The following is an 11,893-nucleotide window of genomic DNA, read 5'->3' as shown; positions in this document are numbered from 1 at the left end:
AGGTACCTTCCATTGTTTAAGAAATATAATATATCCAAGCCCTAATCTCTACTCACCCACAATTTGAAAACGGTGTCGTCTATGTTGTTCAGTCGTCGGAGTAGCTTCCAAACCTCTAACGGTGTCGCCTCTGAACACAGACGTTGACAAACAATGTAGAATCTCTTTTCTTTTCAGTAATCTTGGAATTTCAAATTCGGTGGTTTTGATTCGTAGCCAAGGAAATGAATTTCAATTTGCCATGGCATTTGTAGGGGTGCTGTGAAATTGAATATTCGTAATTGTTCGCAGAGAGTGGATGGCGTTGCCGCCGAGCCGGAACCTGATTGGAGCTTTGACGATCTTGTTTCGGAACTCAACGATTTGGAGACGAAGCTCGCTAATACTACTTCTTCCACCGAACGCTCTGTACCTTTCGAAAAATCAAGAACTCGGTATTTATTTTCTCTCTTTCAACTTTTGGTTGTGGTTGTTGCGAATTTGAACTGTGTTGACGGTTGAGGCGTGTCCAGTGGGAGAGAAATCGAGAAAGGGAGAGCTTTCGTATTGCGAGCCGATGAGTATGAGATGGAGGACTCGGAGAGCGAGGATGATGATCATGTAGACAAGGCATTGGTAGTAGCTGGCTGTGCCAAACGGTTCACTTGTGATGAACTTTATCTGAGGTGCTCATTTCTTGAACTCTAGATTTATTCTAATATTTTGAATAGGGAGAAAACGTAGCTACAGTTACACAAGCGCAGGTTCTTCAGTTATCCGATTAGAATTGGGCCTGGCCTTCATTCGGTAATTTTCATAATAAAGATTTACAATAGGGATTATGCAGGTTATGGAGAAGAAACCCTAATTCTGATTAGAGAATAATACAAAGAGTACCTAAGGAACTGTGCACTAAGTTATATCTGTTGAATAATGGAAATGTCAACATGGATCTTTTTTTTAAGAAAAAATGGGGTTGTCTTTATATTGGGTGTTTTGAGAGTAATGTTTGCATTTCCTTTGGCGTTTCAGTAACAGTGATGACGATTCGGACATTGTTTCTGGTTTTGAAGTGCGGCCTTGCTTGATGGATGAATTGGGAGAGGTAGAAGGTGCCTTGTTTGAGTTGGCGCAGGAGCACCAGCTTAGGGTTAAGGTGAGGTATGGTGTTGATTGATGTCGGTGCACTTGTTACCTGTTTGACTTATCAGTTAAAAGTTGAATAATTTGTCTGGTGGATCACTGTATAACGTGATAAATTGTGAATCAACCTCATGGTTTGTTTTGTTATGTGGTTAACAGGATGAAATTAGGAATAAGATTTCGGCATTGGAGACAGCTTTGGTGAATGAAACTCAGAATTCTGCTTCTTCTCTCCTTCGAGTTGAGAAATATAAAGAAACAAGGCAGGAATTGGATAAAAAGTTTGACACTCAATATCAGCGTAGGATGTACGATTTCATAATCTCCCCACCCCTCATATCTTCTTTCTAGGCATTATGATTTTTCTTTCTTCTACGTATCTGTCTTTGCAGACTTTAATGTATTGTATTTCTAGTTTTCTGTCAGAACTTTAAACAGTAGATTGGTTTTATTAGTGTCTATTTTTTCTATTTGTTTGGAATGGGGGCATAATGTGTTTTGCATTTCTCTTTAAAAGATACTGATGAAAGGATATAAGATTAACCTTTTTGTGGGAGGAAGATTGTTGAGATAAAGGAAAAGGTAGAGAAGAATATAGATAAAGAAGAAAACATTATGAATTATTGTTAAAAACTGCAAACTGATAACTGTACATTGTTTACATAATACTAACTAACATAACTAGCAATAGCTCTTAACACCCTCCTCAAACTCAGCGGAGAAGTTGGTAACTATAAGCTTGTCCCTTGTCCCTTGAGACTGCAAACTGCTTTCCTGAGATAGGTTTGGTAATGAGGTCAGCAATCTGAAATTGAGCAGGAAGATGAATAAACCCAACTTGTTTGCTAAGAACTGTCCTGAACAAAGTGAAGATCCTATTCAAAATGTTTGGCTCTTCAGTGCATGCTAGGATTATCTGCTAACAAATAATTCTAACATTTGTAAATAAAGACGTATCACTTTTAGCTGAGTTAAAACCCATTTGATGAGAGTCTAACTTGGTTTATGGAAACAGGACCTAGGGGCTTGCTTTAGACAGTAGATAGCTTTGTTTAACCTGCACACTTCTCCTTTATCACTTGAAGTGAATTGTGGTGGCTGTAGCATTTGCACTGTTCCCTCTACATTAACTTGTAAGAAAGCATTATTGATGTCAACTTGATGAATGGGCCGATTGAAAGAGATTGCAAGAGTAAGAACAATGTTGACTGTTGTTGGTTTGATAACATGACTGAATGTTTAAGAGAAGTCAAATCCTTCTGTTTGATGAAAGCCTTATGCTACTGATCTGGCCCTATGCCTTTGAAAACTTCCATCTGCATTGCACTTAGATTTAAAGATCCATTTGCATCCCATGAGGTAAATCTACAAGATCCATGTGTTGTTAGACATAGTATCATTCTACTCTATTGCATAGCTTTAAACCACTCAGGTTTGTTTAAAGCCTCTTTTCCCGAGGTAGGATGAATTGTAGGATCATATTATCTATTGATAGCAGCAGCATAGGTTCTATAGGTTTGAATATACCAGCCTTAGCTCTTGTAGTCATAGAATGCCTATTTGTTACAATTTTCTCGAGAACACACAACATTAGGACCTGTATGAAGCTGAGACACATTAGGAACTGAATATTCATTTGTATCATTTTCATTCTGTAATTCAGTACCAGAAACAGTATCATGTTGTTCACTCTCCAATTTTTTTTAGTGCAGAAGCACTTGATAATCACTTGACAGCTGTTCAACGGGACCGTGAACTCAAATCACAAATAGAAGAAAGGAAAATAAGAAGTGATGCAGCTTATGAAGAGGCCAAGAGAAAGGCTGCTTTTGAAAAGCTGCAGCAAGAAAAGGCTAGAGCTGAAGCAGAGGTACTGGAACCTTTATATTTAGTTGATTGTGCTTGTTATTTGTCAAATTGTTATGGATTTATGTTTTTAAATTTCATTTGACATGAAGCTGAAAACGCCTGATGAAATTAGTCTGCATACGTTACAACCTTTTATCTTAATTTTATTTACAGAAAGTACAAACTTTGGCCCAAATTCCCTTTTCATTAATTACTTTCAAATTTTGTGGGTGCAGGCCAAAGTTAGAGCTGCTGAGGAAGCAAAACGAGAAGCTGAGAGAAAAGCAGCAATGGAAGCCAGAAAACAGGCAGCAATGGAAGCTGAAAAGAAAGCTGTAAAGGAAGCCAATGAAACTTCCAAAAGGGTTACTTCTGGAGGGACCCAACAAGCCGCTGGGGATTCAACAGATACATCAAACCTATCCAATGCTGAAAACAAGGAATATGGTATTAGTTTTCTTCTTTTACATTTATGATATATCTTTCCAATGCCACTGTTAGTTTTTGATGTTTTCCTGTTTGTCAACATCTAGTATGCAAGAACGCTTGCCTTTGTTTCAGACCATTAGTGTATCACTTAGTTGGAAATTTGCTTTTTCTTGCCATATTTCTATTCTAAAGAAATTGGTTTTCTTCTTGTCATATCAGCATTGTTTGGTGAGGCTACCTGCATAATCTGGTGTGATTTACCTGTTTGAATGTTTAGATCTATTATCTATGCATTGTTAGTTTTTACATGTTTTATCATCCAAGAAATCAACTGACCTAAAACAATCTTCAGGTAATTTATATCGAGCTGCACCAAGTGCTTTGAATCTAGAACAGGGGAGACTGCAGAAATTGAAAGAGCTATGTGAGAGAAACCAAATGATAAGATCAAGTTCTAATAAGGTATTCTTGAAAGGACATCTCGGGGATATTCATCTCAAGGTTTTCTAACCTACAAGCAACACCAATTTTTGTTGATTTTTTTATCATAATTTTTAGTTCAATATTATTCTAGATAATAAAATGTATATTTTTAATGATTCTTATATTCACCTGAGGCTTGAAATTTTTGCAGTACAAGAAAATTGCTTCTTTCTATCTCACTTTATTGACTAACTAGCACACTTTGTGTCAACATCTGTTCAGGATTACACTCGGCATGAGGGTAATATTTCCCGGAATATAAGGCAAATAAGGGGTGTAAGAGACAATGTCAGGTGAAGCGAATATTTAATTTTGCTAACGCATACCTTTTTTATTAATTTTTCATGGTTTCTTGTACCTTCAATTCTTTTTAAAGGGGCAAATTTTATGTTCTAATTGTTCCTGTTTCAAAACTGTGGAAGAAATGTTTCAATCTGTGCCTAAAAGTAACAAGAATATCTAATAAATGTAGACTGCTCAAGGATTTTATTTCCAATAAAGGAAATCCCTATCCTTGAATAGGATATTATTAATACGTGTCTGTTTACTCTTTTGAACATTCTGTAGGTCAAAAGCCAGCGAACTGATTAAACTTTTGAATGATCCTCAATGTCCTCAATCAGTCAGCATTGAGATATTTGCTAAAAAGGTAATTTGATATTATTGACCTTTACTGTTTCTTTCTTTCTGCTTTACCAGAACACAGACGGCAGTAATAATAGATTAATATTGAATTTAAATGTTTTTACTCCTTAAAATTGGAAGTAAATCATTTTTCAGTCACTGAAATTTAGTAAAATACGGTTTGAGTCCCTAAACACTAAATATGAGCGGCTAGAAACAGTTTTAAAAAACCGTGGTCCTTCAAATACTGTTTAAGAACTAAAATCGTAGTTTTTTAACATTTTAAGGGACTAAAATAAACTTTTTTTTAAATGGGACCAAAATCAGAATTATCCTAAATTTCAAGAACTGGAAACATAATTAAGTGGAGCCTTAATATTAAAACTGGGTTCAGTTGTTTGTTTTAGATGTGAACTTCTCATCAATTGACAGTTAAAATACTACTGATAAGTTATGATTACGCCCCCTTTTGCTTTGAATCCCTATAAAAAATTATAATTAAATACCTTCTTTTGTTATATCTTTTCCAGCAGTATCCTCATATTGTGACCTTTGTATAGCTGATGTAAGCCAACCGAACACCTTTCTTTTGGCACTTGATCATGAGCTTTTTCTATGTTAAAATTAAACCACATGTAGCCTATTGCTTTGCTTTGGAACCTATCTATCAAGCCCTATGATTAATGATAATCAAATAATGTGGCTAAAATCCATATAATTTGGCTTTAAAATTCTCGAAATAAGGGACACAATATTTCGAAAAATGGGAATTTGATTACCTATCTATGGTTATTACTAGACAAAGCTGCCAACTAACGACATACTTCACAGGTTGTTTCGTACTGTGAAAACCCCGGGAATGCTCCCTTTGCCAGTGCCTATGTCATCGTTCTTATTACATCTCAGGTACAACATCCTTAATCCCAGTCATCCAGAGAAGCACAGAATGAATAGATATTTTTTAAAATGCAATTATTTATATAGTTTTCAATGATTTATCGTTTGCAAGGCAGATTCCACACGCAATGGATATTTTGCTTGCTGAGCTTCACATGGCTTGCCTTTATACCGTTCCAAAGCACCTGCTTTACAAGAAGGTACCTTCGATACAGATTGTGATATGGTTGTGTGATTGAGGAAGCAGTGAATTTTATATACTTGAACTCTCTTTAAAGTCATTTTGAAGGTGGGGAAATCTTTTTCTAAATAAAATTCGTTTAATGGTCATATCACATTTTATCTTAATAACAGGTCTCGCCCATTTTTTCAGAGATAAGCAAAATGGTCATGCTTTAACTGGAACTGCTACAGTGTAGACATTAGCTATCCAACTTTTCTGACGTAACAATTACATTCCATAAAGAACGATTATTTACTTTAGGCAGAAACGATAATTTTGCAATCTCGGATATAGATATATGAAAAATCTCTTTTAATTCGTTCTTGTCCTTATTCTTCGCTGCCTCTAATATTTCAACTAAATTTATTACATTAATCATTAATGGAGGGTAATTATGCATTCTAAAAAAGGATCACACGTATTCTTCAAATATAATCTAAAAAAGTCGGGGTTGAATCTGTATTATTAATTTTGCTGTGGTCAGTCCGCCTTTCAATCAAAGGAGGCATACTTCAGAAGTATTGGTTATCGAGAAGTGGACGGAAAGTTGGAGAGTACAGAAGATTATTTAAAGCGGTTAGAATCATACATGAAGGTGTATGGTGCACTGGTTCAGGTCTGTCATGAATATCAAATTTTTAGATATTTAACATTGACCAGATTTCACTGAGAACTTGATCGTGTTTATTTGTTTCAACAGACTGAAACTACGAACGTTCAAAATTTCCACGGCTTGCCAGAAGGTTGGGCGTGGCTCGCAAGGTTCTTGAACACACTCCCAGCAAATCATTACACAGCTGTTTCGCTCAATGCATTCTTGCAAGTAAGTAATTTAGAATTTTAAGGTACTTTTTATGTATAAATCTGTTGAGGTTAACAAATTCTACATTGTCAGATGGCAGGATTTGCTCTCTTTAAAAGATATAAATCACAATTCTTAAAGATGCTGAACGTAGTCTCTGAGAACTTTTTAGTTGATTTGAAATCACGGAATGTATCAGAATTGACGAAGACGATTACGGAGATACAGACTTATATAGAAGATAAGAAGTTCCTTCAAGAGCCAGAAGGAAAGAGTCTGCAGTCTAATTTGTTATCTAATGTGTATGTTAATTATTGAAAATTGAAATTTTTTACTTTAATAGAAACTAGGTTAGGTAAACTGGCGATTGTTTTAATTTAAAAGGTCAGGTATTGCGCAAGGGTCAGCAAAGGCCACTCAGTAGTTGAGCAACTTTAATGTATTTTACTCTCTGATAAACAAAGAATAGTTCCTTTACCCTGAAAATGGAAGGATTCATAGATTATTTGAACTGACTTTATGCGGAGTCCTTGTGTGATTTGAAAATTTGTATGATATAAGCATAAGTAGGGGTAGACAAAATAAATTATACTGAACTTTTTATATCTACAGTGAATCCAAAAAGTAATTTGTCTGAAATGAATGATGATGATCTGAAATGAACAATTTTTTATTTTATTATGTTACACTGCACTATACTACGAACTTCTGATTAATTTGCCCAGTGTCCCAGTAGTTTAGGCTAACTCATACAGATTAGTAGCAGTACTCTACACTTATTTGTTTGAGTTGTAGAAAGTAAAAGTCAGATTAGAACATCATAAAAATGTTTCATGTCTATCGTAGACATAATATGATAGTAGTCAAACTTGTTCTGGTAATATAATTTCGTCATACAAAGATAATGTTACTATGAATTGTGTCAAATGAATATGACATACTATAAGGATATACCATTTTCTATATTAAAAGATAAATATATGATTGTTATTAAATAATTTTACTGTTTTAAAACTAACGCATATCGACAATGCATCATAATATAATATATAAATGTATAACACTGATTACAAAAAATAATTTTATTAGATAAAATCTATATTGACAGGAACAAGTGTAACAATTACCATATTTTGTCTATCAGGATGACTTCCTTTTGCAATGTAATGTGCATTTTTCTTCGAAAATGATGTACAGACTTAGATGGAGAATATAAAAGAGAGAATAGTTAAGTAATATGATGTGATCATAAGGAAAAAGAAACAAAGTGAAATAAGATATGAATTGAAATGTTCTTAATTTGTTTCAAAAAACAAATGTATAGCTCATACGGACATAGTTTAAATTTATTTCCTCTTCAATTATAAAAGAAACCACTGTTTCGAACAATGCAAGCATTTTTTAGACGAGTAGTTTTATTTAAATACAGGAGGCCTTCACGACAAACAACTACATATATACAACCAACGGGGAAGACCAATTCTTTATGTAAAAAACTCTTCCTGATCCTAACTGGGCATACAAGTTTCGCCCAAAATTGTGAGCTGATGAACAAGAAACCATCCATGAAAACAGCAAGACCAACTTTCTGCACATTATTTCGTAGCCCTGTTTATGAATCAAGTTAAATTAATGACTTAAAGCATATCAATAGAACATTCACTTTGTAACCTTCTAACTTTATCAAACGGTTATGACTAACCTTATTCTGGAAAAGAGCTAAATTTCCGCTGATAGCACTTCTAAAGCAAAGCTAACTAGTAAAGCCTTATTTTGGTTTTGATCGTGCTCCGGCAAATGGGACAGAATTGGAGGTAATCTCCACACTCACAACAAGTCTGCAAGAAGAGTAAATGCGTTGGAGAAGGAAAAAACTTAATATTATGCTTAGTCTTTTTAGTTCTTTGCATACAGCCTTAAATACAATAATGAAGATGAATCACCTGATGCCCACAACCAAAGGCCATATCTTTTGGATTGGTAAGGCAAACCGCGCAAACCTTCAGCAAACAAAGTCATGTTATGTAAACCATTACTCAAAGGGGTACAGAAATGAAAAGTTATCATTATGATGGCACTAAAAGTAGAAAGATAAAGTATATCTTAGTTTAATAGGAAAGACGTTTAGCATGGACTTAAGACCTTATTATCATATAAAGAACTTGCAGATGCCTCCGTGTGAACACTGTTGTCATAGCTAGTGTGTGTAGGTGGCCTCTGCTGAAAACTGTTTGACCTTGTCGATTTTGTGCTGATGCTGGAAGAAGTCCTACCATAGAGAGGTGGGGGTAGAGCAACCCTGTCTGGTGAATGACCCCTCCTTGCGCTATTTGTATCAATGGAAACATGTAATTTTCAAATTTAGTTATGGTTATTAACTTTACACCAGAAAAACCCAATTTACTACAGATACCATTTTTAATTTAATGAAATGATGTTTAGTACCCCAATATGCCAAGCTCTATGGTTGCCTTATATTGAGAAGGTATCTCCATCAAAGCTGAAAGGGCAAAATCTGTCTCTTTTCTGCTTGAATCTACATTCCTTGTCATTATTTCAGTAAAATTCACAAACTACATGCAGCCATATCAAATATCACATTTTAGTATAACAGGAAGAATTGAACATGAAAAGTTAAAAAATGACAAGTGAATTACACCAAACCTGAAAATTGTCAAATGCTCGAGAAGGGATGTTATCATCAAATTCCCTCATCATATCCCATGGTCCATCTCCAACTCCCACCAGAACTATTGATAGTGGATACTCACTGCAATTTAAGAGAATATAAGAATGCAGAATTGTACTCCGCATGCCAGAAAACTAAAATTTTACCTTGCTTTAACTATTGCATCTATTGTGTTCTTCTCTTGTGGACTCAAGTTGCCATGTTCTGTGTCAACGCTTCTAGTCACCTGTGATAAATACTGAGTATCAGTTTTTGAAGCCCTAGAAGAGAGCAGAAACAATGAATATCTACAGCATGTTAACATGTGATGTTATGAGTCACTGAGCTACAGTAGATGTTAGCATTTCCAAGCAAAACCAAATGAAGCTGTGCTTGAATGCTACGACTACAGCATTGCAATTTCATTATTTATGGTATGAAACTTAAGATGACTGATTCCCAAAAGCGCTTAAGTTCAGCTCAACAGTGAGAATATGAACTAGAGAATTACCTGTCCATCTGCAATTATCAGCAAGACATGATATTGGCCACCACTTTGCTCAACAATAGTCATAGCCATTTCAATAATAGGAGCAAATGAAGTGGGTCCTGTCACATGAATGTGGTGAGTAATGATGAACCTAATTAAGAAACTTCTAAGATATAAATGCAATACCTGCAAGTTTGAGGCAAGGAATAATTTGTCTGTATCGTGATAGAACTTCCTCAAATCCATTGCAGAACCTCTCTTCCGAAAAGAAACTAAACACATCTTGATCATGTGTAGACGCTGAAAGAAAATAGACAAAGGAGAAACACAAATTATGTTTGCAATCTGGACATTAGAAAAACTTCATTGGAAAAGTAGTTAGTTTCCTGTCAGACATTACCATCTCCAAATCCAAAACAAGGAATCAAGTTATCTTCATCAAAAGCTGATAGAGTTTTCCCAATAATAGAAATTGCTTGCTCATACGGGTTTTGGCCACTTCCAATGTCATGTAAACTTTTTCGATTGAATGACCTCTTCCCTGATTTTCAGGGTAACATATATATTTATTTAGCATTATAAACTCGTCACAAAATATTCAAAAATAAAATTGTGAGTACGAGATAACACCTGTCCACTCATTGCTCTTTGTGAAATCAATGCCAACAATGAGATTAGAAGATTCCAGCCCAGCATTTGCAAGTGCAGCAGTAACCTATATTCATTACTTCATTATTAGACAAAAATATAGTGTATTTTCTATATGTAGTTGTAGAACTTCTATCAATTTCAAGAGTATTGCAGTTATTGTTCCCTTAATATGATGAACACTGACAGGTTTTACTTGACAGCTAAAGCACAGATACATGATGAGAAAACAAGAAAGTAGCAGCATCTCTTTAGCCACTTCTTTCAGCTGATCTTGTTTGTTCAACTTCTATTACATGGGCTCCAAGTCATCAACACAAAACCTTAAGGGTCAATGTTTTTGAGTCTTTATTTTTCTTTTTATGTCACTAAACTTTCGCGTTTCTACTCAATACAGGACTTTCAGCTCATACTTGAATTCTTAACATTTTTCTTTGAAAAAATAAATCTTCCGTATAACAAAAAAAGGTACCTCTCATGTTTATTATTATACTAAATCAGATTGCTCGCATAATTATTTATTAAACTACTTAAGAGCTGTCAAAGGAGTCTAACTTAGGGTGTGTGAATTGCTACAAGCTTTCTAATGTGTTTAACTCCTACTGATAAAAAAAAGCTACTTAAGATGAAACCAGATTCCTGGCAGAGCAATTAAAAACATCTCCTTTTAGACAACAAGATGAATTAGATGGATTCCCTTCCTTTTATCCTAGTTTCTAATTTTTGAACTGTACTAAATCGCGTTCACATTGGCACAGTAGGGATATTCTTGTTTAACTTAAGTCAATGTTGCAAGTTGCAACCCCCAAGAAGACAAGAGTCAATTATAATGACAACAAGAAAATCAAAGGAGATGGAATATTTGCTGATAAGATATAAAAAAAAAACATAAAAACACTGTTACATGCAATGATCCAATCACCTCATCCAAGGAACGGTAGTTATCAGCTATCTTTGAATACTTCCTATTCAACTTCCTTTTTGGCTGAGCATTATCATAAAATGGAGCTGATGCCGATGCATGCTGGTGCCGAGGTGTTTGATGAGAAGGATATGGTGATTGTGGAGGGTATCCACCATAGTTATTATTATCCCATGAAGATGAAGAAGCACCATAATCATACCTCCTACCACTTCCTTTAGAACTCTTGCCCCCCATAACAAACTCCTTCACAATGAACACCAAGATGCACAGAACACCAACCAAAACTGTCCAAGTCTCTATCTGCAACTCCAAAACGCACACATCATGTTTGTATATATAACTCTGTGAGGGAATCAAACCAAAATAACCAAAAGGGACAAAAGCTCACAACTCCGAACTGAGCAACCAATAAATTTCTGAGAAACTGGAAAAAAAAAACTTGAGGGTATGCAAAATTCAGCCCAAAATTGATGAACGAAATTTCGAGGTCACAAACACCGACAGCAGACCAAGAAAGACAGTGAGACAATTCGATGTACCTCCGGATTCATTGTTTCAACAAGAACACCAAATCAATTATGACAGACAGAAGAAGAGAGCTGTAATAAGGAAAATAGCAAGGTCAAGTCAACTGAGTTCACCCCTTTCTTCCACTTCAAACAACTTCTTTAAGATGATTAGTCTCTGTTATCAACTATTAAAAAATGAACCATCTTATTCTACAAGAACTATCT

At 35.1% G+C, this 11,893-nt stretch overlaps 2 protein-coding genes across 7 annotated transcripts; one reads left to right on the top strand and one right to left on the bottom strand.

Moving 5' to 3' along the window:
* Positions 1-10: 10 nt before the first annotated feature.
* LOC108329765 (mRNA export factor GLE1) lies at positions 11-6,954 on the top strand. 2 transcript variants are annotated; one of them, XM_017564129.2, is made up of 15 exons: positions 11-155; positions 255-434; positions 513-665; positions 1,012-1,135; positions 1,282-1,430; positions 2,830-2,992; positions 3,207-3,417; positions 3,752-3,861; positions 4,105-4,175; positions 4,450-4,531; positions 5,338-5,412; positions 5,520-5,603; positions 6,111-6,242; positions 6,327-6,449; positions 6,522-6,954. In XM_017564129.2, coding segments are annotated over exons 1-15 (1,884 nt in total). In that variant the 5' UTR covers positions 11-153; the 3' UTR covers positions 6,747-6,954. The 2 variants fall into 2 exon arrangements, with proteins under 2 accessions (XP_017419618.1, XP_052728988.1); XM_052873028.1 differs by having other exon boundaries at positions 12-155; positions 292-434.
* A 797-nt stretch (positions 6,955-7,751) lies between these two features.
* On the bottom strand, positions 7,752-11,893 carry LOC108326864 (E3 ubiquitin-protein ligase RGLG5). 5 transcript variants are annotated; one of them, XM_052873024.1, is made up of 13 exons: positions 11,699-11,891; positions 11,157-11,465; positions 10,217-10,301; positions 9,987-10,127; positions 9,773-9,886; positions 9,608-9,705; positions 9,264-9,343; positions 9,093-9,198; positions 8,874-9,001; positions 8,571-8,754; positions 8,372-8,428; positions 8,131-8,266; positions 7,752-8,036 (listed from the first exon to the last, which is right to left on the bottom strand). In XM_052873024.1, exons 1-12 carry the CDS (start codon positions 11,708-11,710, stop codon positions 8,186-8,188), a joined length of 1,395 nt encoding a protein of 464 aa, XP_052728984.1. In that variant the 5' UTR covers positions 11,711-11,891; the 3' UTR covers positions 7,752-8,036; positions 8,131-8,185. The 5 variants fall into 5 exon arrangements, with proteins under 5 accessions (XP_052728984.1, XP_017415944.1, XP_052728986.1 ...); XM_017560455.2 differs by having other exon boundaries at positions 11,157-11,459; positions 11,699-11,890; XM_052873026.1 differs by having other exon boundaries at positions 11,548-11,889.

The sequence above is a fragment of the Vigna angularis genome, chromosome 2 (assembly GCF_016808095.1).
Source record: "Vigna angularis cultivar LongXiaoDou No.4 chromosome 2, ASM1680809v1, whole genome shotgun sequence".
NCBI lineage: Eukaryota > Viridiplantae > Streptophyta > Magnoliopsida > Fabales > Fabaceae > Vigna > Vigna angularis.
Note: the sequence above shows the minus strand (reverse complement) of the source record. Positions and strands in the feature narration are given on the sequence as shown.

Coding starts and splice junctions, on each gene's coding strand:
- LOC108326864 (XM_052873024.1), bottom strand. Junction 9,706..9,772: donor TCCTTGCCTCAAACTTGCAG/GTATTGCATTTA, acceptor TTCATGTGACAG/GACCCACTTCATTTGCTCCT. Junction 8,429..8,570: donor GTTCTTTATATGATAATAAG/GTCTTAAGTCCA, acceptor TGTTTGCTGAAG/GTTTGCGCGGTTTGCCTTAC.
- LOC108329765 (XM_017564129.2), top strand. Junction 435..512: donor TTCGAAAAATCAAGAACTCG/GTATTTATTTTC, acceptor AGGCGTGTCCAG/TGGGAGAGAAATCGAGAAAG. Junction 5,413..5,519: donor TCGTTCTTATTACATCTCAG/GTACAACATCCT, acceptor TTTGCAAGGCAG/ATTCCACACGCAATGGATAT.